This window comes from Dunckerocampus dactyliophorus, chromosome 8 (genome assembly GCF_027744805.1).
Source record: "Dunckerocampus dactyliophorus isolate RoL2022-P2 chromosome 8, RoL_Ddac_1.1, whole genome shotgun sequence".
Classification (NCBI taxonomy): Eukaryota; Metazoa; Chordata; class Actinopteri; order Syngnathiformes; family Syngnathidae; genus Dunckerocampus; species Dunckerocampus dactyliophorus.
This window is the reverse complement of record NC_072826.1, coordinates 10,042,484-10,069,290: the sequence shown is the minus strand read 5'-3', so window position 1 is coordinate 10,069,290 and position 26,807 is coordinate 10,042,484. Positions and strand designations below refer to the sequence as shown.

The following is a 26,807-nucleotide window of genomic DNA, read 5'->3' as shown; positions in this document are numbered from 1 at the left end:
AACACATGATTTTGTAAATGTGTGAAACATACCCCATTTCACTCTTTTACTTCTTGAAATAAAGTTTGAGTTGTGATGCTTAAAAAGCGACTCATCTTGTACACATGAAACAGTCAAGAGATTCCTTTAAAAAAAAACAAAAAAACAACAACTTAGAAAAGCTATTAGACAAGGCTGTTGATTTGAACAAGCCGAGTGAATGTATCCTCACTTCCAGGCCATTAGCACATTGACAGCCAGTAGAAAGGGTGAAGTTGGGTATGGTGCTGCTCTGAGTGCTATTGCAGCATCGTGGATGATGGCGGTGATGGTTGGATTTGAAGGGTCTATGCAAACTTACAGTGTATACCTGTACTCACATGACAGAAATGAATTCCAAATCCTCAACTTTAGCTTCAGGGTGCATAGCCAAATGCCAAAAAGGCTGCCGATAGAGATAAGATACTACGTTACATAACTCCATATCACCAACGGTTTTTAGATGAGCCAAAACGCATGTCAGTCTTCATTCATTTATAGTGTTTTAAAACAATTTGGGATGCTCAGCAGTAGCTTTTAGTCTTCATCTTTTTTCTTTTTTTTTTTTAACATTTGCCACATAATGCTTTGATTCCTTCCAAATTTGGACCTGATTTGATAGTGTTCTCTTGTTCGAGTCTCCTCAATCAGGGTTGGACTTGTGCTGTACGTTCTTATTCATTCTTATTCATGCAGACTGCACACTTAATGGTTGTGAGTGAGTTAAATACACAAAGCCTTCCTCAAGTGCATTATATATACATATGATTTTGTTATTGATAATCCAAAAATATTGGGCTTAACCTGCTGACTAAGACTTGATATTTTTCAACATTGAATTCTCTTAAACCAAATGCTGAATTGACTTGAGGACCTATGCCAATCAGACTCAGCGTTGCTACAACATGGTTGCATGACAGGAGACGCGTGTGCGGTACACATTTAAAATTGTAGGGACAAATAAATAGTGTGGCTGATTTATTGATAGGGTCACTTCTGAGAAGTGCGGGAAAAAAAAAACATTCCTCATGAGGTTCAACTTTGATGGACAGCAATTCTAAACTAAACAAAACATTGATTGCGCATACGTGGTTGACTGTTTCAATTTGTTCTCCTGCAACTTAAAGAAAAGTTGTCGGCCAGTGTGAACCTTCAACAAACCTCATCTGACCCCCATCGGCACTGACAAGACTGCCGTTGGTGGTACGCTCTTATTCTATGGACTGTTTCCCGACAGCGCAGGGGAAGTAGATGCAGCAATTGCAATTGCAATTGGAGGCTAGCGAGAGTGACATGTATTATCTGTGAAAACCTTTTTAGGTGAAAAAAAAAGAAAAGTGGTCTGCTGTTTTATTTGGATGTATATGTAGCGAGTGAGCATGTGTGCCTGTGCACTTTCTACATGGTATACCACTCACAGTTTGTGCTAACTAGTGTTACACTCCACGTTGTAAGCCTTGTTTTGATATTAGGAGAGAGACAAATCCTGTGCTGATGTACACACAGGAGTTAGGCTTAACATGTCCTGTTTAAAACAAGGTATGGCCAACTTGTACCTAGGCTGCATTCATGGACAAGTCATGTATGAATTAAAGGAACATGTAAGTGTTCATCTGTTGCCATTGTCGTTTTTACTGATGCGAGTCAGAAAACATTCAGTATTACGCAGTAAAGGTTTCAAATGTAAACAATATTACGTTATACACTTGTATAGATGAGTTGTGAGTTACTCATCCGAGACTCCAGTGGAAGGTGTGGAAGCTGATGTCTGTGGTGACAGGAGAAGATCTGATGGAACAAATGAAGGAGTTACAGGAATTAAGCAACGGGATCGCTTTAAGGGTGACTGATACACTAATGGGCTAAAGCATTATGGACACTTGTACAATCTCATACAATCCCAATAGTGGTAATGACAGTATTTACTAGGGGTGTCTCGCAAGATTAAAATGTGACAAGATATCTAGTTTAAAACTATTTTGTGGGCACTAGGTGTGGGCCGATAATTAATCACACAATAAATGGCCTCTGTAATTTTGCCGGCTGCGCATAGGGGTCTGTTTTCCTCGTCTCTCACCTCCAAACAGGCACGAAGAGGGTTCTCTCTGTGCATTGGTTTCAGCACCTTGGTACGTTTGTTCCATAGAACAACGGCAAGAATGGAGAGAGTCCTTTTGTCTGTCATACAGTCTCGGTGGGTGGCGGTGGGGCCGCTAGCATATACACACAAAGCGCAGAAGAGAGTAATGTAGTAGAAATTTTGTGTCTCGTGCCACACCTAGTATTTAAACAAGTAAACCTTTTACACTTGCTAATGTTTTAAAGCAGGGGTGCTCACGCTTTTTCAGCCTGTGAGTTACTTTTAAAATGACCAAGTCCCAAATATCTTCCTCCTACTATAAACAGAGAATATATATATTCAGTATATTTATAAATATGAGGATTTGTGTACATTGAACATGTATATCAGGGGTGCGCACACTTTTTCAGCATGCAAGTTACAAGTCAAAATGGTCTACCGCTTACTGTACAATATATATACTGTGCATGTATATATACAGTATATATATACTGTGCATGTGTATATATATATATATATATATATATATATACACACACACACTACTAAATACTAAGGATTCATATTTCACATTCAAAGTGTCAAAGTTTACAGGTAATCAAAATATCATCAAATAATTCACAATTGAATTCAATGTGGTAATTAACATAATTACTCTATAGTTCTATACATGACCTGAGTACCGTAGTATGTCAGTCAAAATAGCTATGTAGCATTCATTAACCCTCTGGGGTCCCTTTAATTGCCCACCCTTTTGGGTCCCTATAGGGTAAATATTTGTTTATTATATCAACCCCCTGAATACGCATTTGATTCAATTATGCCGCTGTTTTTGCTTAGAAAAATAGAAACAAAATTAGTTATTTTTTGCAAATAATAAATGTTAGCAGGCTGGGACTCCATGTCAAAGATCAGGCTTAACTATACATGGTAACTAACTATAATGGTAAAATCAAATAGGATTAGAAGTACAAACAAGCTGCTCTGCTGTCGCTACTTGATGTGTTTCTTTGTAGCTGGGAGGGAGGAGTGAAGGAGGAGCTTGCAGCTCCACTTCTTGTTCAATGATGATAGAAAGTGAGTCGTGCATGCTTTGCAGAGTCTACACTAGGCTAGAGTTGTCGGGAGTTGCTTTAAAAAAAAAAAAAAGTATAGTCTGATTACATTCTAAATATGGTAGACCACCTTTGTGCGCACGTGCACTACCTTCACGATTGACACGGTCACCCTTGGTTTTATTATAGCAATTTAATAGGGAATAAGATACTCTTCTGAGTTCTTGTAATTGTAAATCTCACTCCAAAGGAGCCAGTACCTCACCAGCCATGAACCTCATGGAACGTCACTGAAAAGCGTCTACTATATCAAAACATAATACAGAGCCACGTAATACAGGACAACATGCCATGCGATTTAAGCAATTTGTTGTTTTTTTTTTTGCGGTTATCTGTCCTTCCATCCTCACTTACCTGACTCGCTGTAGTTCACCCTGGTGAGGAAGAGGCCCTGAGGCGGAGCAGTCATGGTCGAAGGATAAGCCAAAGAGTCGCGAGCCTCCATAATCTCTTTCAGTTTGGTAAGCGTGAGCCTCCCCTGGCCCACAGCCACCAGGGCTCCTGTCATTCTGCGCACCTATAACAACCACCGGGCGTTTATTGACAACTCCTTGCACGTGATCATAAGAATAATCTGTAAATATTACAGGCTCATTGAAAAGATGGCAATTGAGACAACATGGAGTGCATTACTTTTCTGCCCATTTGCAACAACAGAATGTATTTGAACATACCTGCTTGTATAGAAAAGACTTGCTCTGAAAGGTCAGCTCCCACAATGGAACGTCTCTGCAAGAAACCAATCCAATGTTAAGTTTGCATGGACAAATATATATAAACATAATATATAAATATATTCAGTATTAAAGAACATGTTGAGAGGCTTTAAACACAACATTGAATGACAGCCAATCTGTCCAGAGTGTAAGCACCTCTTGCACAAGGTGAGCAGCCACAACATTAGGCACACCTGTTTACACAATCTAATGAGAAGTCAGCCTTTACTAAGATAATTATGCTCAGAGAAGTGTTCATTCAATAATGTGTTTACCACGGGACTGCAATCTATTTGTGGCAGGGGTGACGTGATCGTCAAATTTGCACAATTGAGCATGGCACATTTAAAAAAAGTGAATAAACATGACAAGCATAAACACTTTATTCCAAATTAACTTTCCTCTGTTGCTTCTTTGTGCTGTCACAAATGACGCCTGAGTGCGCTTTTAGATGGAGGGGAAGGGCCCACAATAGAGCTTGCTGATTGTTGAGCGGATCGATATGTGCTTTCGTGTCAGCGTCGCCAAAAGTCTCACTCGATGTGTCGCTCTCCGATTATTCTCCAAGCATTAAGTTGGCAACATCAATCCCTCCTGCTCCATCTTCTTTTTCTGTGGCAGACCAGGTGCGTTATAATGTGTTTTTGGTAATCCAAATAGTCAAAATGCCAACATTCCGAATGATGTAACTGGCATGTGAAAAAATGGAGGGACGAATGAGGCACACTAAAATTAGGTCAATATTTGCAATGTGGTACAAGGTTCGTGGGTCACATGAGAACAATAATATTAGATTGTGGAGACTCATTTAAATATGTTCTTGTGCAGTCGTATGCTGATGTGACGTCAAGCCAGCAGACACGGTGCACAGATTTGTTGAAATGTCACACTCTGAATACGCCACTGCGGCTTAGACCCAACTGGATTATATGACATGCCATTGGAAAGTTGGAATCTGCGGCCACTGCCTGTCTTTGACAATCCTATGCCTCTGTTTGGCATTTACGTCATTCTAGCCTCCATCATGCCAAAACTGACTGACTTTTATATTTTTTGGGGGGGCGGGGGGCTAGCGAAGATTAAGGTCAAATGCAAATTTTTTTAATTCTATCTGACATAGTGTATTGATAGATTGTGGCAGCTCATGTACACTAAAAAGGACATTCACTTTCGAGTACAAGGCAACCTAAAAAAAACAAATCAAGGGTGTGAAGTTTTTTTCCATGTTAAAGGGATAGTTAGGATTTTTTGACATAAAGTTGCATGACATCCCCATAAGCGGTGTAGTGTAGCAACAGTGAATTTGTTCCGTGAGTGCAGTGCTGGTCAGATTTCGGTGAAGAGGAACGTAGTTATGGTTAGTTGTTGGGGTCATTTAAGTCAAGAGTTTGGCTTCTCAAAACATATGCATTCAAAAGAGTAATACATTTGCGTCACAAATAACGCTCGGCGTTATTTCCTCTCTACGCACTCTCGCCCGTCCATTGTTGTCTGTGTGTTCCACAGTGTTTACATGTGCGGATGGAGACTGCTGACGCAAGAGTCTCCCGTCCTTTTCACTTGTATAGTGCTTTTACACCTCCAAGGCACTCAAAGCGCTTTGATAATGTTACCATATTGATCTACTGATGACGCAGCATCAGGAGGGGGTTCAGTGTCTGGCGAAACTGCATCCCTCAGGTTGGGAGACGACCATTCTACCACCTGAGCCATGCTGCCCCAGGTCTTTTTTGTGGCCTCTTGGATGAGTCGTCTTGGGATCATTTTGGTTGGCCGGCCACCCCTGGGAAGGTTCACCACTGTTCCATGTTTTCACCATTTGTGGATAATGGCTCTCACTGTGGTTTGCTGGAGTCCCAAAGCTTTAGAAAGGGCTTTATAACCTTTTCCAGACTGATAGATCTCAATTAATCTCGGATAAGTTATGTTTTAACAGAGGGGGGCAATCACTTTTTCCATGCAGGACCATGTAGGTTTGGATTTTTCTCTCCCTTAATAACAAAAAACTGCATTTTGTGTTCAGTTGTGTTGTCAATGACTAATATCTACATTTGTTTGATGATCTGAAACATTTAAGTGTGACAAAGATCCAAAAAAAAAAAAGAAATCAGGAAAGGGGCAAACACTTTTTCACATCACTGTATAGTAAAACCCTCACAATTTAGCTTGTCAATATGCTAACAATTCATTCACAATCACAATAATAGAATATATTAATATAAGTATCAATATCAAAATAGGTCTAGTATTGTGATTGCAGATTGCGACGGTGTAAAAAAACTCATCCACACTGTTACACCGTTTGTTAGAAAAGGCAGCATCTACAAACCACAACCTCTGTTTCAGGCTCAAACATTTAAATCACCCTTTTGCTTTTCAATAATTCACCGCTCAGTTTCTTCTTTTACCACTGTAACTCAGAATAGTGACCCTCATGAAAAAAACAATGGCAGCTTAACCGCCAAGGCGGCCCGTGAAACAGCCTCTGTCCAAGCAGTCATGCCACCGAAAGAGGATGATGCTTTCAGTTTAGTGAAAACACTTTACTGGAAACGGCCTCCATTTGATCATACTGTGAGCTATATTTTCAAGGTAAATAATATCTATCAAAGTGGTATTTAACCCCGTTGGATGTGTAATCCTTCTCTCCCTCCCTCTCCCCATCCCTGTGGTAGATTACGGTATTTGGAATGCTTATTGATTAAAGCGTTAACCTACATGTCATACAATCACATCAACAGTACATCCATTAATACAAACATGTCAGCAGGACCAAACGTCTCTTACTGCCTAATAAATGACGAATTAATGACGATATAAACTCAGCTTTATTACAGACCATGGGATTTCATTCAATTTACCTGATTGATTAATGGATTGACATTTGTAAAGCATTATTACTGGGACGGTAGAACGGCGCTGTGAATGTTGAATGTTGAATTGAACTTCTCTTGAATGTCTTTCCACGCCAGTGTGGAATGACACTGGAGGAATGTCACACGATCTCGCGGGATTTAAACCTGACAAGATTTCTCGTTCAGAAAAAAACCCCCTGGGCACTAGGCCTGGGACTGTAATAAATAAATTGATTACGCGATAAACGAAAATGAACTTCATAATTTTGCTGACCTCGATATATTGCCATGTGCACGTGTGCCTGTTTTCCTCATCTCTCGCCTCCAAACAGGCAGGTAGAGGATTCGGTCTGTGCATTGGTTTCAGCACCTTGGCATATTTGTTCCACAGAACATAGGCAAGAACGAAGTGAGCCTTTTTGTCAGTCATACAGTCGCTTTGTCTCAGTGGGTGAAGGCGGGGCCAGTCGTGTACACACACAGTGCTGAAGAATGTAGTGTGAGCAATGCAAGGTATCATAGTAAAAATTAAATGAATAGACTGCAATATATTGTCATGTTTTAAAAAATATATATTTTTCCATTTTCCTTCTTTAAAAGCAATGATAAAATCTCGTCTCATCTCGTAGACCCAGTCTCGTGTATCGTCCCGTCTTGTGAACTGAGTGTCTTGTCACACCCCTAATGTAAAGTATCTCACAAAAGTGAGTACATGCTTCACATTTCAGCAAGCATTCTAGTATTCTTAGAGTAGTCTGTGTAGAGCTTGTATGGCAGTAGAGTTTTACTTTCCTCAAACTATCAAAGCACATTATTGTCTAAACCACCTTATCGTGGTGGAGGGTTTTGAGTGCCCGAGATGTCTGGACTTCCCTAATGAGACTGCTGCCCCCGCGACCCGGACCCGGATAAGCTTTAGAAAATGAAATGGAATGGAATACACTAGAATAGCTCAGAGTGTCAATATTTAGTGTGAGCACAATTATATCTAACACTGCCTTAATCCTCTTGGGCGTGGAATTCACCAGCAAGGCACAGTTTGTTACTGCAATCCTCTTCCACTCTACTCCATGATTATATCACAGAGCTGGTGGATGTGTGACACCTTGTGCTCCCCCATCTTCCTTCGCCTTGAGGATGTCCCACAGGTGCTCAACTGGCTTCATGTGCAGGGCCACTCTTGGCCACGCGATCACCTTCCTCAGCAAGACACTTGTCATCTTGTAGGTGTGTTTTGGGCTTCTTATCATGGTGGAACAACTGCCACGTGGCTCATGTTCTGATTCAGAATATCAAAATGCATGTTGAAATTCATGCATCCCTCAATGAAGCGCAGCTTCTCAGTGCCGGCAGCATTCATGCACCCCCAGACCATAATACTACCATCACCATACTTGACAGTAGGCAAAAAATATATACTTTGGTACTCACTTGTGTCACCAGCTATTTAGATAATGGCTGTGTTGAGTTCTTTTCAGAGGACAGTAACTCAATACTGCTGTACAAGCTGTACTCTGACTACTATAAATTATAGCCAAGTTTCATTCCTACAGTCCCTTGTAGTCCCTTGAGATGTTCCTTTTGTAACAAAAGTGTTTGCTGAAATGTGACAGGTGTCCTCACTTCGGTGAGAGACTGTCGATCATGTAAGAGACAGGATGGCTCCTCTGGGAATTGGGACAGGTGTACCTAATTTTCTGCCCAGAAATGGTATTTTGCAGAATATGCAATACAGGCGTCAAGCAATACATTCAATTCCTGTGTTTTCTTTACATGAAACGTCTGTTGAACCTTACTCAAGTTTGGGAAGTTGGAGTATAAAAAAAGTTCACTGCGCTGTAGACTGTAAATGATTCAACAGATCTTGAGCTCAAATTGCCTTAAGATTGAGAAATAATAGATATTTCCTGAGGCATGAACAGCATAATTTCTTTAGTTCCCTTCTCAGGCTGCAGATGCATGCACACTCTCTGTCTCTCGCTATTGCGTTTTCTTCTAGCAGCTGTTATATCACTCATTAGATGATTGATTCCCCTTAGTAGGGGAAAAAACAGCTGTATAACACCAACTGTCAGACAGATACAATTAGTGGTGAGAGTAGTGGAGCACTTATGTTAAGTTAAACATGTCTAACTAAGTGTGCACGTTTCTCCAAGCAGCTCGAACGTGTGAAAGCGATATGAAAACAAAGGCCAGTGTGATCAGTCCTACCTGTGGAAGTGCTCGCATATGAATCCTCTCCTGGGTTCTATCCTGACGACATCCAGCGTTTTTACCGGATTTTTAAAAGCTGCATCAGAGTTCATCGCCCTGAAGCTGCTGAAGTCGTGAGTCCCGACAAACACGGCGGCCGCCTCGCTCATGGCTCCGACGTCAAGCTCCCTGATGCCAGACACACAGCACAGTCGTAAGAAACACGTTTGCAGTAGGACACCGGTCAAAGTCTGACTTTTTGTACCATAGCCATGTGTCCAATCAAGTACAGTTCCATCATGTAAAACCAATATACCATACAATGATAACAGTGATTGATATGGAGATGCAGATTTGGGTGAGAGGTGAAATGGTCAACTGTCAATCACACATAGAGACACCCATGGACAATTCCCATTCTCCAATTAACCAAACATGCATGTTTCTGGGATGTGGGAGGAAGCCGCCGTACCCGGAGAAAAACCAAGCACGTACGAGAGATGCAAACTCCACACAGAGAGGTCTTAACCAGATTCGAACCCAGAACCTCTTGGCTGTGCAGCCAAATCTATTATACAGTAGAATGTGCTTTGTTGGAGATTCATGGAGTTTTTTGCAGCATAAGAGAGAAATACTTCTTCACCATGTTTAGTGTAGGACTCTGGGCTTAGGTAGATGACTTAAGTGACCTGTAGGTTCAGTAATCCCCTCACCAAATACTTTCACCTACTGTATATAATGCACTAAAGTACTAGTAAATTACGTGCAAAGGGATTTGACTAGAGTTTCCACTGTAGATCGGTGAAATGACAATTCGAGCACATGAGAGTCCATGTTTTAGCCCTCACAGTGGAATAATTCATTGCTTAACTGGCACATATTTCTGAGACACAACGCCACGTGAGAGTGTAAAGCATGTCGATTAAGGGAGGGAGGGAGGAAGTGCCGCCGTCTGCTTTCTCGGCTGACGTCAACTCTGAAATATGGTCTGATAGGAAGAGTGCAAAGAAGAATGTAGTGGATGTCGCAGTGATTAAAAGCATAACACGTTCATTTAAAATTTGGAACGCAAGATCGTGATTGAAGACCGTGGAGAGCTGCAAGAAACTACTTCAAAGCTCCGTTAATGTTACTGTATTATTCTCATTATTAATAGCATGGTTTTTATTTTTGATATAGACACCAGAGATAGAAATATCAGCTTATCCTGGATGACCATCAACAAAAATAATTTAAATAAAAATTTTAATATAACCAGACGATCCATTTCTGTTTCCCGTACAGAGTGGAGGATTAATGATCACGTAAATGCACAAAGACATTCTAACAAGACTCAATAAATGGTTAAATATCTGTCCCTCGTTAAGAGCTCATTAGGAATGAATCATGAATAAGTTGCCACTGAATTACTGATTGATGGATCAGTTGTATTGGTCTCAGGTGGTCACCCTTTTGTTAACGAACCCAAAAAAACATGAAACATAGTGAAGTAGCCAACTTTGTTTACAATTATTATACTTTTAATTATTTTAAGGCTGTAAAACCCCTCGAGATACACTTTATACAATTTTCTCAGACAAGCATTAACATTTTCTCACATTTCTCTCTTGTATCCTTGTTCAAACATATTGCTCCTGCTGTCGTCCTCCTCCTCGTCCTAATCCTTGAACCCAAGATTAATTTAGTCAGTTAGCTTCTTTTTCTTCTTCTATTGTTTATTGGCGGTTAGCAAGCAGCTCACACAGTTAGCAAGTTTGCTAGCGACTATTGACCACAACAGGAAACGGCATGAAGGAGATTGATTGACATGGTCCACAGATTGCAATACTAAAAAAAGAGAAGAAAAAAGTGAGAACTAAATCGTGGCGTGCCATATTTGTGTTCTTTTGTCCTTCCCTACACAAGCAAGTTACTTCCTGGTTCAGGGCGGATGGTAAGGTGACTGGATCATACTATTTTTGATTCTGGGGAAGGGGGAACCATGCGATCATTGCTTAAATTACTAAAACATAAAATAAAACCCTCTAATGATGATGAAAAATGAGTGTTTAATATGTGTTTGTCTGTATGTTAGCGGGCTGCTACTACTGTTTTGACGGGAACATACTATTTTGGATACTGCGGCTGGGCGGGTCATTCTATCATGACTTAAACGGCAAAACATGTCTGTTCGTATTCTAGCATGTGGGGCAGAGGGAATGGGTTCTTTGTGATTCAAATGGTGTAAAAAAAATTATATCCACATTTTATCCATGGAACAAAGTTGTGTTTCTGTTGTTGTTTTTGCAAATTACGTACTTTTTGCATAATGCTGCTCACTAAAAACAAAACCATACAACGCAACACCTCTCAAATGCGCTTTCCTGCTCGGCGGAGGTAACAATGCGTCACCTGCTTTGAGAAACGCAGAGGAGAGTATATTTCTTGCGGCAGGAGGGGTGATGACGATGGAGGAACAGATCAAAGAGAGGCAGGCGGGGATGCTCATGGGTGGAAGGCTACGGCGGATGCTGAAAATGTGAGAAAGAATAATGATGCAAATATGCCAGCCAGAGGAAGGAGGGAGGAAAGCAGGGGAAGACTGAGCAGGAGAGAGAGACAGAGTGTGGGTGTTGCTCTGCATGCATATGAGCCCGCAGCTTATCTTGGCCTACTTTTCCCTGCTCCCTAAAAAAAAAAATAAGAGGACAAATGCTCATACAGTATGTGCTCCCTGAAATGTGTTTCTTCACGCTTCTCCTTCCAATCACAGCCAAGAGAACATCATGTAAGCAAGCAAATAAGTCTTGCAAATAAGTCCATCTCTTTCTCGACATCCATTGTTTGCTTCGACTCTTGCTGTCTTTTGTTTGTGTTTGGGGTGTCAGCTCAGATAAAACGTCTGACTTGACTGGCCCTAATTTGCCGTTACGACTGGGCACATGTGGATTATTCATGTGTCTAACATTCCATTGTTTCTGCAAGGCTTGTTGGGAATGCATTGAGGGGGTTTGTGTGTGTGTGTGTTAAATTGAGCTCAGACTTTCAGCTCAGTTTCTGTATGAAAGGGAATCAATAAATCAAACACACACACACACACAAAATGTACAGTATGTGTGTTAACTCACGTGTGGCGGAGATTCCAGCACATGTCGCGCTCCACAAGGGGAACCTGAGAACCTAGGGCAATGCGGTAGACATAAGTTCGGGAGAGTGCACGGAAACGGGCGTTGAAATCATCTGGCACTCGATGGGCACGGGTGACGCTGGCAGAGGGGAACACATTTGAGAGTCAGTACTTGTACATGTACAGTAATCCAGCTAAAGACATTTAACCAGAATACTTGCATTGTCAGTATACATGCATGGGAGTGGAATTGATATGATGGCCGAAGTATAACCTAAGCCACCATCTAGTAAAAATGGAAAAGACAACATTGTCTAAACAATACAACCGCAAATGTAATATGCATGCCAGGCCAGCAATTAGCGATGTCAAACACTTTGCGTGTGTGCACCAACCGCTTGTCCTTCTGGGCCTTACTCAAAACTGTCGTAATACAGTTTATCTTTGAACGCAACCCTTCGTGGCTCATAATAAAGCGTTCCCTACTTTATCGCGGGGGGCAGGTTCCCGCCTAGCCCGCAATAAGTGAAATCCGCGAAGTAGCCGACTTCATTTGTTTACAATTATTATACATGTATCTGTTTTAAGGCTGTAAAACCCCTCACGATACACTTTACACACTTTTCTCAGACAGGCATTAACATTTTCTCACATTTCTCTCTCGTTTAAATGCTCACAAAGTTCAAATTTCGTTTGAATTTTAATGATCAATTTACTAGGTTGGACACAAGAAATTATCAAGCGACTCACGTGTATTCCTTGAACCGAAGGTTAATTTAGCCGGTTAGCTTCTTTTTCTTCTTCTGTTGTTTATTGGCGGTTAGCAAGCAGCTCACACAGTTAGCAAGTTTGCTAGCTACTATTGACCACAACAGGAAAGGCGCGAAGAAGATTGACTGACAATGGTCCGCAGCCAACCAGGATGCAGAACACAATGGGCGGGTTCTCCCTTAGCTAATGAGGACTGTTGTTGCTCTATATTTACTGTAGCCGGCTATTGTCTACTGTGGGTTCCTACTGTAATATACTCACACAGGCATGTAAACACATACTGAGACTTGGTGGAGCCGCACAAGTCTTCAACTCTCACATGAGTATACAACACCCTCTACTGGTAACAGTAGTAAATACAATAATAGAGACATACAACAGAGCACCGATAGATCGCTCTAATACGCCAAAAGAACGCAGAACACAATGCGCGTTCATACGCTGTTAAAAAAGCAAAATTGCACTTAAAAAAATCTGTGAAACAGCAAATCCGCGAAATTTCACACTTTGTGGCAAATGGTAATGAATCATGATTAATTAATTTGAAAACTGTGATTAATTAGATTACCATTTGTAATCATTTGACAGCCCTAATATATATGTACTTATTTATGGCAGTGGTAGGATGACTCGCATGATATTGCTTCTTTTTGTTGCTCTTTTTTGTTTTTGTTGTTTTTTTTTTTATAAACAAGACAGGCTTTTACATGCAAGAGCAGTGTTGACAGACATACAATAATTTAAGATTCTGATGCAATAATTCCTTATTTCCTGTCTGGCAACAGCACTCGCTGCTTGTTGGGAAGAGTGATATGTCAGAGTTGCCAGAAGTCTCTACATTAGATTTATTGCGAGTCGCTTTTTTGAAAAAGTATAGAGTGGTCTGATTACTCGTTAAATATAGCGCTGAGTTGACTCCGTCTACTTATTCTCTGGCAGACCAGGTACTTATGAGCGAGGGAAAAAACAAGTAGAGCCAAATCTATTTGTAGGGGTCCAAATTATCTGTAGCAGACAGCTAGACAGAAGCAAAGGCAAGTTAAGTCATTGCCAAAGTCATTAGGATCCATCCTCTGGTGACCCATCCTCTGTTTTCCTCAGTTTTATCGTCATCCATCCTAAAATATTTCAGTCTGAGCCAGAGTCCACCACTACTGTGCAGTAAGAAAGCAGCAGAGCAGCATTCTCGTCTTCAAGTCACACCACCAGCAAGGCTCGTGCTACATATTAACAAAAGCATCCATTTTCTCCCCATTTTGGAGCAGATGGAGTGTTGTGCTCTCATTTTCAACTGCCAGCCATAAAAACAGTGCACGGGTCTTTGTCTAAAATGCCAACGATGCAGCTTTTACACAAAGGCGCAGCCATTGTCAGACTGCAGAAAGCCCAGAGGAGCTAAGCGCTTACGCTCAAATATTTAGCATCACTTCATGGTGAGAGACGCTTTGATGTGCCTCCAGCAGGGGGATGCTGGACACTTCCTGAGGTATTTGGATGGAACCGAATGGGTCAGCGCTGCATTTCTGATCACAACTGCTTTCTGCTTTATATTCAAACTGTGCACAATAGTGTACCACCAGCAGTACAGTCCAAAACTCCAGTCCAAATTAATTGCTTGCTGCACCCGCTACCGAAATAAAAAAAAATGCCCCGCCTCAGAAAATAAACAACAGGTTGCTGCAATTAGCTTTACTATGAGTGATACTATCATGGATCGCGGTAGACATATTTACCACACAATGCGCATCAGCTGCAGAGTAGACATGGCATCTCAAAGCTGAAGCTGATATGGTATGTTACCTGATAAGCATAGCATTGCGTTTTATTGTATGATTGCTGAGATAGAAATTCACATTAATGCTATTTGTGCATCAAAAATGTATTATTATTTTGCCACTTATTAATATGGCATTTTTTACATTCTAGACTTTTCTACGTGGCAATAATGACACTGAATCAGCTCACTTACTTTGCCTTTTCGATTGCTCTGATCAAAGACCCAGGGTTCATACAGTATATGCAAGGTATTTTGGTGCTGCTACAATATGCCCTGTTTTAAGATGAATGCATTCCACAACAAAACAATAAAAAAGATTTTTTTCAAATATTTTTTGTTTGGCAATTGTAAATACAGTAACATTCCATATTTTTACTCAACAAATGTTGTCGCTGGTGTTGTTCCACATGTGCTTGCGTGCCGTCAGTGTATTCAAGCATGTGTAAGCAGGAGGTGACATGCCGAGAATGATGCTGTTCAACCCTATGCATCATACATGCATGTGCACGTGCAGCCCTATTTCTGTACACAGAGGTACATATAGATGTGGGTGGCCAGTGTATGACGAATGAGAGAAACTGGGTTACGACGAGGGAGGGGATTGGGGGCGACACGTGGTGCAGGTAAACTACAGTATATGTCTTCTAATGGCACCCGCTGCAGTTCGTATGTTTATCTATACAAGGGTTTCCCAAATTTTGCAGCTCAAGACCCAAATTTGCTCCCTCCTTAGCACCCAAGCTTACTAAAATACACAATGTATTGACATATACAGTATACCGTAAGTAAACTATTGATATTTAAACCAACAAAAACATGAAACAAAAGACCTGACAACCATATACAGTCGCTTGCAGCATTTTGCTGATGATGACCCAATGAAAACACATCAAAGTTGTGGAAACCTAACAAAAAGCAGGAAAAGCGGTGTTCATCACGAAGTTTTCACCAATCGACAAGGTCATTTCCATTCAGCTAAGCTAGTGCACGGCATATGTGAGTGTTAATGGATACCGCAGAGCAAAAAGCAGAGCGGAGATAATCCTCTCTAACCTTCTCTCTGCAGGTTTGAGGATTAGCAGGATGGTAGTGGGACGCTGGGAGCTTCCCTCTCTTGTCCTTCCTGCTTCTCTCTTCCGTCTCTTTCCCAACTGGCTCGTTCTGATTCAGACTCTCACCTACCTCTCTGTTGGTTCCCACAAGTCCTCACCAATTTTAGATGACAATTATCATTTTGACACAATGATAAGATATCCCTGAATATAAGATGACCCCTCTTTTTCAAAACCGTTTTTGGAAGGGAAAAAAAATGTAAATTATGTTTTCAGCATTAGTTTAGCCAGTCCAGGGTGTACCCCGCCTCGTGCCCGAAGTCAGCTGGGATAGGCTCCAGCCTGCTCTCAGCCAAGAACACTACACACACCCATGACACGGATCAGCATAAAAATGACTAAGACCCTGATTATAAGATGTTTTCTAAGGTAAAATACTGTCTTCTATTGGCATCAATACGGTACTAGAACTTGAATGGACAAACCAGCTTGGCACGTTTAGTAGGCTATTGTACTACTTACCTTATTTGTTCCGTGCGGAGGTGGAAATTGAGAGCCTCGACAAGGATGTCTTCAGTAAATGGCGGTTTATCGTTTTTGCGTTGAAAATCAAAGTGGGCAGAGTTAGAGAGGGCGTGGACGCCCGAATCTGTCCTGCTGGAGATGTACAGGGACACCGGGTTGAGTGGTCTCAGCCTCTGTAGAGCATCCTTTAAGCATTGGAGAGAGTAAAATTTGTTAACCGTTGAAAATGGTTTGTGTCCAATAACTTTTTCAATGCTCTGTGCTGACCAAGAAATTGTAAGCAAGACTCACACATGTAACGTTCAAACCTCAGAACAATTTATATAAGTAGTTTTCCTATATGAAGGAATGTATTGAGGTTTGGTTGATAGTCATTAAATTGAGTTGAGTGTTACCTCTATGTGGTCTTGGACCCCTTTTACCCAAGTTTGAAGCGGAGGTACTTTGGCTGCACCACTGTGCAAAATACAAAAGGTTGGACTGGAGGCAAACAGTTTACAAAACAGTGTCGTTATGAGGAACAACCTACCTGTATTTAGTTCCTATGTATTGGAAAAAGATGAGGTAACGTGCCCGGTTGTACATGATCTCTTTCTATATTTGGGGTGTGTGACACTTCCGTCAGAAAGGACGATGACAACATTATTGGTAACTGAACCGCTAAAGGTCGTGCTGTGGCGATACAAACACGCTCCTCGTGTTTTCCGGGTCTTCTTCTTCTTTTTTTTGTAGGCACACTCGCATTTTGTAGTCCGGAAGTACTGGCTAGACATGCCGCTAGCAACTCTTGTTGCGTTAACATGGATGGTAGTTAGCATGCTACATAGCAAATTATTGATTTAATTGTCAAGAATCATATCCCCTCGACATAGCAGTTCAAATTATCTGAATAAAGTCTGAATAACGTCCCTTTTTGATTACGTCATCGCGCACCGCAGTTCTATGTAAAGCATGTACAGTATTTTACATGGATGCAAAATAAATAAGAAATGACACATTAGATTAGATTGTTACATTTCAGGTGTTAAAACCAGATTACATACATATTATGTTTGAGTTACTGATTGCGTGGATGCTTGTTAGGTAAGGCATTCTCAATAATGCAATAGTTTGGAGAAATATATTTTGACGTATTTTTTTATTAGGAAACACACTGACTGTATGCCATTATTGTAGCATCACGGTTAAATTCAGTCAAAGGACAAAATATGTCACTCACTGACGACTTGTGTGATCATAACCAGAAAAGTAATAATGTGAAAATAATAATAATGTGAAGATCATAGCAATTACCATTACTTGTCCAATGAGTTGCCTTGAGGTCATCTTATCTTTTGGCATTTTTTAAGGAAATTGTAACTTCTAGTCATTACTTTATATACTTTATATATTGAATATATATTATCAATGGTAGTAGTATATTGTAGTAGTAAGACCAGTAGCTCTGCATATAAGGCAAGGGTGTCTAAAGGGGACCATTTTCAATTTTTTTATGTTTCTGGAATTTGTAATACACCATTATATAGAATATCTTTCACTGTAATTTGATTTTTCATGCTAAAATATAATTATTTTTATACATGGGCTGCACAGTGATGCAGTGGTTAGCATGTCAGACTCACAGCCTGGATCTTCAGGTTTGAATCGCTGCTGTGACATCTCTGTATGAAGTTTCATGTTCTACCTATGTGTGCGTGGGTTTTATCCAGGCACTATGGCTTCTTCTCACAGTCCAAACACATGCATGCTAGGCTAATTGGAGCCTTAGAATTGTCCTTATGGGATTATATGAACATGAGTGCTGCGATTGGCTGGCGACCAGTCCAAGGTGTGCCACGCCTCTCATCGAAACTTGGACAGAGGTATTGAAGATGGACGGATGGACTGTTTTCCAATTCATGTTTTACAAAAACAAAAAAAAATAGTCCATTAGTATAGTTTAGGACAGTATAAGTAATACTGTAGTTATTTATTTTGCATTCCTGAACAGAAAAAAATATTTGGAAGCTGTTATCAAGGCCACAGTTGACCATACAAGATATTATGTCATTTCATTGTTCCAGTTTGTTATTTTCAAAATAAATATAAATAAAATAATTGAAAGATTTCTATAATCATAATGGTTGTTATAAAATATGTCAAGCTGTGTACATTGTATTTGTTTTAGTGTGTTTAGCACACAATTGGTGAAACATCCTTCAATTTATCCGGAAAAAGTTTGCTGTAAGGACTTAATTAGACTAAGAGAGCTGAAAAAATCATTTAATTTGTTGTAAGCAGTAAAAAAAAAAAAAAGAGACTAACTATAAGTGAATTCATAATAAACAGAATAGAAACTTTGTATAATGCATCAATCATTAGATAAGAACTGAGCAATCACTTATCAAATAATGATAAATGAATGAAAGCAGTATGTAGTATGTAGTATGAATATCACTAGTATTGTTTTTTTATGTGCCGGTTGTGTGGGTGTGTCATAAACTTTGCTTTACCATTAATAATAATGTGACTGACGAGAACAAAACGTTTCCTCATCGTCACCCTGTGGAGCAGTTCCTGTAGGTCGGCGCTAGTCGGCGTCCTACTCTTCCCCCTTCAGTCTGCATTGCACAGCTACGCCTCTCTTCCAAAGCCTTCCTCCTCCTTACTGGTTGTAGTAATTCAGTCACCGCTCGCTCACTCAGCTCGTCTTTCGGTGTCTACGGGGAAGGATTGCCGCGCGTAAGGGCACCCATCCCCTCGGTTAATAGCTACAACCTGCCGCGGGCAATGACACTGGAACTCTGAGTCGGGAATACACGACAAGACGCAAATATGACGGTGGACTTTGAAGAATGTATCAAGGATTCTCCCCGTTTCAGGTAAACCTGCTGCACTAAACGGCACGCCTTCTTTTACGCATGATTTTTTTTTTTTGTGCTCGCGCTTGCATCAACAGGGTGGATAAATGATGCACGATGTGTGTATCAGACATGTTTTTCATTCATTGTCTGGTCTTTTGGAGCTGTGTGAATGGAAAAATGCTTAGGATGTGGGGTGAAAATGCCTACATGTGCCATGTATGTGATTTATGAATGTGCTGGGAGGGATAAAGGGTTACTGTAGTATGTTCATTAGTGAATATGCTGTGTTTAGAGATGTGTCACTCATTAATATGGCCCTGTGAGACCAAATGTGTGTGAGAAAAAGAGGGCCTTAGTCAGTCCCACAGCATGCATGTGTAGTGGATGTCCTTGCAGCTGTGTCCTGGCTGGCCAAGCAAGCACTAGGGAGGTGACAGTGCTCTCTGCAGGGACAGAGCATGCTTCCCGGGCTCACATCCAGATGTTTCACCCCCCCTGTCTGCCCGCTGGGGGTGGTTTGTAGCTGCACTCCATCCACGTGCCAGCCTGGTTTCAAGCCCCTGGTGCAGATCCATGTGAACAAGTAGTTTCGTCGTGTCAGCGTCTGTTGCCAGTGGGTTGCTTCCTTTTACTTTGCTTACGCATAAGTCGGCCTGTTAACAGATGAAGACGATGAGTGAGCGAGCGAGAATAGACGAAAGTGACTCTGTGATGGATGGCGAGGACGAAAGGTCACAGGAAGAGGAACGCGCGTTTAAGCACACCCCCTGTGACTCTCCCATGCTCCCATAAAGATTTGGAAAATTCCACCATACCCACAGAGAAACATGTCATCTTGCTTGGAAAAAATGTGACATAACGTCATAATGGTCATAATGATGGAGGGCTGCTCTGTCATTTACACCCTGTCTAGAGCCGTGACGGCTACTTGCAAATAACTGTGGCACACAACAATGTGTCGGAACATTGGTTGAAAGTCAGACCTGAATGCGGTGACTGTCCATGCCTTTTTACCTAATTTAACACCAATCTCACACTGACAAATAAATATCTCACTGTTGCGTGTCTCGTTCTGACTGTCTTCAACACGGCTTGTGGTTTATTATTTTGATCCACCCCAAAATCGAGGCCAGTAGAGCAGATCCAAGCCCAGCTGGCACTGTGCAGTGGAAAAGCCCCAGTCCTATAAGTTACTGAGTACACATCGTGTAAGATAGTCCAACAAATTTGGTGTCACAGCTCAAGTGGACTGAATGAAAGTCATTCGACCATTACTGGAAGCAATATGTGTATCCATATTTCTCATATCTGGGAAAGACCTCTTTCAACATCTTGGAACCATAAAATGATGCTTATATGCATCAGGTTAAGCTCAGCCAATTAAAAAGGACACGATCTGTGACTGCAGCAGGTTGGAATGTTCGAGGCTGTGGAGGTGTTCCCTCTTTATGGGAGTGAGTGGCTTCCTGGCTCTGGTTGTTGTGTCATTTTAGAAAAGCAGCACGATGGAGTCATTGCTGTGTCTTCTCCCCAGCCCGGCGCTAAAGCAGCTCCTTCACACCCACTCCCAGCAGGTCTTAACATGTGCCGTTTCTTCTGTGTTTTTGTGCATGGCTGAGTGTGCATAATAGAGTATTTAAGGTATTCACAAGGATCCGTAACACACACTTCTTTGTTCATTGTCCCCCCCTTTTTGTTGTTGTCCTGCCTCGTCTTTGCAGCGCTCACCTGCTGAGTTCATTCACCACAACAGTGTCGAGATAAAGCAGGTGCACCTGCTCACTGTTGTTGGTGCTAGATGGTTGTCATCTGATTCTCTCTGGGTTCATTGTTTTTTTAACCCTCTTTTGGCCGTTGGTCAGCATTTGAGGGTTTCCATCTAGTTTGATTTTGAGGAAAGATATGTGTCTTGCAGGTCATGCAATAGAAATATTATAGTTGTAGACCCCAGCACAAGTATCATCAGGGCCTTCACTATAGCTAAGCAATCCCAATTTTGTGCGCATTCACGACATTGATGTTCTTATCTGGTACGCCGTAAGCCTTGAATGATGGTCCAGAAGTGTTGTCTGTGTACTGAGTCGAACGCTTTCGCGAAATTGACGAAGTTGATGTATAAAGATGACTGCCATTCATTGTGCTGTAATGGATGCTGTACATTATATGCTTCACTGTCACTGATTTATATAGATTTGATGACTTTGTGAATGAGATGTGTTTTCTGCGGGGAAAAAAGACTATTAAAAAAAAAAAAGTTTCCTCTGGAATAAATTTTTGGAGAAAAAAAAAAAGTTAAAAAATTAATAAAATGTTAAATTTTTTAAAACCAAAAATCCACAAATTTAGGGAGATGCAAATGCTCATCAAAGTGTACGCGCAGCCTTGAACTTAATTTTACACTCAGCGCAGAGCTACTGAATACATTGTACACTGTCGTCCGCCCCGCCCCGCCCACCTCCCTTGCTCACCATCATGGCGGACTTTTTGCTCCATGGCGCAGTACCTGTACACTCTGTTCCATTCATTTGCGGCTGAGTCGGCAGTCCAATTCAATTCTAGTGTCCTTGGTTAACGCGAGGTGTAGCGTTCGTTTCCATGTTGCGATGTGAAATCAATGCGTCCAGGAAGGAAGTTCTGGCAATGCTTAAAATACTGTAAGTATTACATGTTATCATGAATGTGCCTGTTACTACATGGTCAGAGTATGTACCTGTATATAAAACCATAAAACGCTATTGGAGGTTTTTGGAGGTGTTTTAATAGTGAGCTTTGTATATAGGTGTGTCCCATTACGTGCATTAATTAGATGCCTTTTTTTTTTTAGCTGTTTTTACATCTTTAGAATGCACAGAAAAGAGAAAGACAATCCTATGTGTCACATAAGGATTGTGGATGAAGGGCAACATTTTTTTTTTTTTTTAAATGCAGTTTTCCTTTAAGGCTACTTTTACCATTATTGAAGACGTGACTTTTGATGTGTTCCCAAAGACACGATGCGACAGAGAGAGACACAACATGGATATCGTCTTCCTGTTTTGTCCTGAGTTATTTCTGGAATTCAGTTCAATTCAATAGTGTTTTTCATCTTTTTTGTCAAAATGCTGGCACTTCAAACTTTCTGTGGCTCCATTTTGTGTTATTGAGGTGAGAAACACTATTGAATTCAAGAAACAACTCATGGCAAAACAGGAAGGTGGTGGTGGTTGATCTCGCTGCCACATCGTGTCTTTGGGAATAGTCACATCAAGAATCATGTAAAACTATAATTGTAAAACTATAAAAATGTGTTTTGTGTTAACAGTTTTGGCTTTCGTAAATGAATTAATTGGATTTACACTATTTCTTTTGGGAAAAATGTATTCAGTTCAGCGCCCATTTCGGTTAGAGTCAGACCTTCTGGAAATAATTAATGACGCTAACCGAGGTTCCACTGTATTTGGGTCTTTGCTGTTGCCTAGCAACATGTGCTGGAAAAAAGGCAGATAGGAAATTAACGATGTAAGATGACAGTTGGTCCGCTGAAAAGAGTCTGTTGGATTGTGAAAACAAATAGTGTGACATCAGTAGCACTGTGAGATTCACAAAAACAAGCCAGCACAGAGTGGAGGCTGTTTTCATGTAGATTTGCATGGGTTTTCTACAAAACTGGAGCTTTGTACAAGACTAGAACAAAAACTTAGGCCAGTTTCCTTAATTTTGGGATATTGGCCATCGGCTGATCCTTACTTATGAAAGCAATCTTGATATAGACCTGCAGTGCAGATCTAAACAACAGTCACTCGGAGCACGGCCATGTCATCAGTATGGCAGTATTACACAGTAAACGAAAAAGAGCAAAAGCAAAAGATCGCAGCTTGTAATTTATCTAAAGCCGAAATAAGTCGTCGTGGGGCCTTGAACAAAATGTTCAATACAACAAACCTCATTTGCCATTTAAGAAACCACCGCACTGTAGAATATGCAGCATTTGAAGCTAGCAATGTAAGCTAAAGCTAGCAGGACAAAGAGCCAGGCAGCGGCTGTTTTACCCTCAGGGTGTCCTTGTAATTTTTTATTTAAAAAAATCGAATTACATTTAATAAATGTTTTTTTTTTTATTAATTTTTGTAAATTTCTTATTTAATGTTTTACCAAAAATCTGCAAATTTGCGGTGCGGAATGCTGCATCATAAATGTGCAGGGCTCCATTGTACCAAATTTCAGCTAAACACCCTGAAGTTGTAGACCAATACGAGTTTAAAATAAAAAAAACAACTATTTAAACTATTCTCCCATAATGCATTTCTTCCCGGCAGAATGAATGAATGATTCATTCAGCTGCCTGTGTCCACCAGAGGGCGCTCATGACCGAAGAAATGCATTATGGGAAGAAGTTAAAATAGTTGTTGTTTTGAAATTTTAAACTCGTATTGGTATTTGTCTTGTATATTTCTTAGCTACCTGTTGAGTGTTAAGTTGCTGTGTGATGATTCTAGCCTTCTATCTAAGATGACACTGTGAGTCAGACTGTTACATTGAGTAATGACCTGCTGCGATTTCCGATGGGTTGATAAGCTCGTCGTGAGTTTTTTCGAAGCTCATGATTCCTCACGTACTCGTGCGCTCCACATTTGCCATTATGACATGGGCATGTTCGACTTATAGTCCGGTGCGGCTTATATATGCAAAAATCTGCTTTTCTCTCAAAATTTTGTGTGTGCAGTTTAAACAATAACCATATTTTGTGGCAATGCCAAGCTTTTAACCCACATTTTGTATTTATCATATAAACTGTGTCTAAAAATAGACCAATAGAAATATTGCCTGCAGCAATATTTATCTTATGTTTATGCATACACACACAGCTGCGCAGTAACCAAACAGTCTGCTTCCTCTTCATTCAACAGAATCAAGTTCACCAAACAAGTTGGGCGGCTCAACCTGATTTTAGAATGTGATGTGAACAAATACAAATTCTAACTCTTGAACAATGTTCTACCATTGAAACCTTGCAGCGTTTCAAAGCATTTTCATAAACTAGAACATTTTGCCTCAACAATGGCTGTTCAAACCTTTCAGCGAAGCGGAACAGTCTTTCATTCTTTACCCTCACATATGCAGTTGAAAGTTGTCCAACCTGCTGGATGGCTACTCATCACATCATCTCTTCGGGTTTCAGGTAGCTCAGCCGACACATTTAGGCCAAGTTGAATGTGTTATTTTGTGTGTGTCATTATAACAAGTAAATCTACAGAAGGTGCTTCTTGTTGTTTTTTTTTAAAGCAGAACAGGCTTAGAAGATGTTGTCGTGTTGCACCCCCAAGGGCTCCCTTTGCCTCGTCTAGTGAGGTTGCTATGGTTACGTGTGAGCGAAAAGGATGAGAGGTCACGATCCGTCTGGGTGTATTTTTAGTTTTTTTGTTTTAAAAGTGGAAACAATACTGTATATGCCGTGAAATTCACAATCCTTCTTAATGTGCCAGATTCACCAAACACGGCAGCACTTTAACTATTACACCCTGTCTGTACAAAATAACACCTTAAAGAGGCATAAGAGAGTCAAAAGTGATCATTTTAACTCCGGCAAAGCATGCTGGGGAATGCGTAATCCGCCCATTCCGCCGCTAGCTGCAAACTCTTCCAGGTTACACATCTCCATGGATCGTGATGTTTTTGTGTTGATATAAAATACTGTAGCTTTTCCCCGGACATTAGAGAATGATGAAGAGGTAGTCGATCAACAATCAACTTTATTGAAATGAACAACCATGCCAAAACAACCATCGGAAAGTAGAAATTTCAAGCAGGAATGAACGAACAAGAAAAAAATGCACTATTCCCCCCACTCTGATGTAAAAAAAAAAAAAAAAATGTCCATCCACACAAGTGAAGTTTTAAAAAAATGTATGTCCACATAAAGACACATTCACCAACTGTCAAGCACATTTTGTCCAAACCTGAAAACGCAACCACATGGGTGCATTATATTGGTACTTTTATGTTCCGCGTGCGCGGGGAACCGAGATAAAAGGTGTGTGTAGGCTGCTTATTTATCTATTCGTCAGTGCTAATAAGACATTTTCTCAAAATCTGACCATACCAGGCCATTTGGATCTACAATTCTATCTGCCTTAAAGCTGGACAGGACAGGGGAAAAAAAAAAAATCTGACCATACCAGGATTATTGAGGCTTGTCCTGTCATGTTCGCAACTTCAAACGAGCATGTGCGTGTGTGCACTGATGATGCATATGAGTGTGCCTCATTCACCAATTATGTCGGTTGAAAGGACAACAAGGTTTTAAGGTTTTTAATACATTCAATATGCAGAAATAAGTGTTGAATATTTCGGGATAAATAATAAGAAAGATACAAAGCTGGAGGTGGAGTGGGGGTAACGTCCAGTTCGGCCCACAACCTAAGGTAGGCTGAGTTTTGGGCCCGTGTGCGATTGAGTTTGACACCCCTGCTCCAGCCAGACCAAATCAATGTGAACCAAACACAAACAGTTAGTGGTTTGGCCCGCAACATTTTAGAAAAGAGGCAAAAATGTTGATCGCTGTTTTCCAAAGTCATAGCTGATGTGTGTGTGTGAATATCTTGTTTTGATAATACGTCTGCTTTCACGGATGACTGAGGAAATAAAAAAAAAAATCACATTTAAGAGGCTGAAATTAGATTATATTTACATTTTTAAATAAAAAAAAGATTAATCGAATACCAAATAGTTGCCTAAATAATTCTAACTGATTCAGCCTTACTACGTCACACATCCCTGGGAAAGTTCTTTAAATTGATCATACCATAGATGACCATGGATTATGTGCTCATTTGTTTCACACAGAAACAAAGCAAACACAGCGACAGAAAACTACCTACATGACGTCAGTGCCAGTATCTGTTAATGTATAAAAAAACTTTTGACAATTGCTTTTAACGCTTTACGGCAAGAGAAGTGAGGCACACAGATGGCGTCCTGTATCTGTTAGGGCTGTGATACCAGCGCTACCTCTACTACCTTAAATTTTCCAGTCGACTTCGTCCCCCTCGCCTGTGTCAGTGACGTTCACACACGGCATACCGCTGACTTTTCGAGACAGTTTGAAAGTGGTTTAAGTTGCAAGCTACACTTCTTTCAGAAAATGTGAATTTATTGACTAAATAGTATTTCTTCACTTCTCCTGTTCACACTAATAAATCCTAAATGAATGACTTGACTCTTTCACTTCCAGCTCCTTAAAGAGTTTCATTTGCAGCTGAGATGATGAATTCAGAGTCCCTTTGACCAAAATCAATTTTTATAGAAAATCTATAGCGAACCTAATATGAATAAATCAATAAAAAGACATTCATGAGTTACTAAAAAGATTGTGGAGTGCTGTGCTGCCACTTCAGATTTGGCTTCCCGGCATGACTTTAAAAGCTTGTGTCCATTTATTGGCAGATTAAAGTGCCCTCCCGATGCTCCAGATATCTGTCTGGCGCCGTGCTTTTGCGTAAGTGTCTGGATTACTTCCTGCGTCATGGCTTTTAATCCTGCATATCATCTCTTCACCTGTCTGAGATAATGCTGTCGCGTTGGTCATCTGCCTGAAATATGAAAAGGAAGGAAAGTTGTCATCCACCAATCTGACACAGGCTGGAAAGTGTAAGAAGATAAAGTCACAAAAGAATGACGTTTTCTGTATACACACAATGTCCTCGTCTGCTCCAAAGTATTTCAGAAAAAACCTCTTTCAAATCCCCCATTGACCCTGCCAACCTTGCCCAAAATAGAC

At 40.7% G+C, this 26,807-nt stretch overlaps 2 protein-coding genes across 9 annotated transcripts in view; one reads left to right on the top strand and one right to left on the bottom strand.

Annotated features, from left to right (window-relative positions):
- Positions 1–64: 64 nt before the first annotated feature.
- Positions 65–16,919, bottom strand: pusl1 (pseudouridine synthase like 1). 3 transcript variants are annotated; one of them, XM_054785011.1, is made up of 8 exons: positions 16,738–16,919; positions 16,604–16,664; positions 16,206–16,393; positions 12,085–12,222; positions 8,996–9,166; positions 3,888–3,942; positions 3,568–3,730; positions 65–1,806 (listed from the first exon to the last, which is right to left on the bottom strand). In XM_054785011.1, the coding sequence occupies exons 1-8, from the start codon at positions 16,791–16,793 to the stop codon at positions 1,745–1,747; spliced, it is 894 nt and encodes a 297-aa protein (XP_054640986.1). In that variant the 5' UTR covers positions 16,794–16,919; the 3' UTR covers positions 65–1,744. The 3 variants fall into 3 exon arrangements, with proteins under 3 accessions (XP_054640986.1, XP_054640988.1, XP_054640987.1); XM_054785012.1 differs by lacking the exon at positions 65–1,806 and adding an exon at positions 1,815–2,231; XM_054785013.1 differs by lacking the exon at positions 12,085–12,222.
- A 1,927-nt stretch (positions 16,920–18,846) lies between these two features.
- LOC129185910 (arf-GAP with coiled-coil, ANK repeat and PH domain-containing protein 3-like) overlaps positions 18,847–26,807 on the top strand; it is a 72,121-nt gene continuing 64,160 nt past the window's right edge. For all 6 annotated transcript variants that reach the window (XM_054783574.1, XM_054783573.1, XM_054783571.1 and 3 more), the window contains exon 1: positions 18,847–19,069. In XM_054783574.1, the coding sequence (XP_054639549.1) occupies positions 19,023–19,069 (47 nt within the window). In that variant the 5' untranslated portion in view covers positions 18,847–19,022. The remainder of the gene's footprint in view (positions 19,070–26,807) is intronic.

What these genes read in the sequence shown, in the direction of transcription:
- pusl1 (XM_054785011.1), bottom strand. Translation starts at nt 16,793, where the DNA reads ATGTACAACCGGGCACGTTACCTCATCTTTTTCCAATACATAGGAACT. An exon ending in CTCCGCACGGAACAAATAAG is followed by an intron (nt 12,223 to 16,205) that starts GTAAGTAGTACA and finishes CCCCTCTGCCAG; the next exon opens with CGTCACCCGTGCCCATCGAG. An exon ending in GGTGAACTACAGCGAGTCAG is followed by an intron (nt 1,807 to 3,567) that starts GTAAGTGAGGAT and finishes TTGTTCCATCAG; the next exon opens with ATCTTCTCCTGTCACCACAG.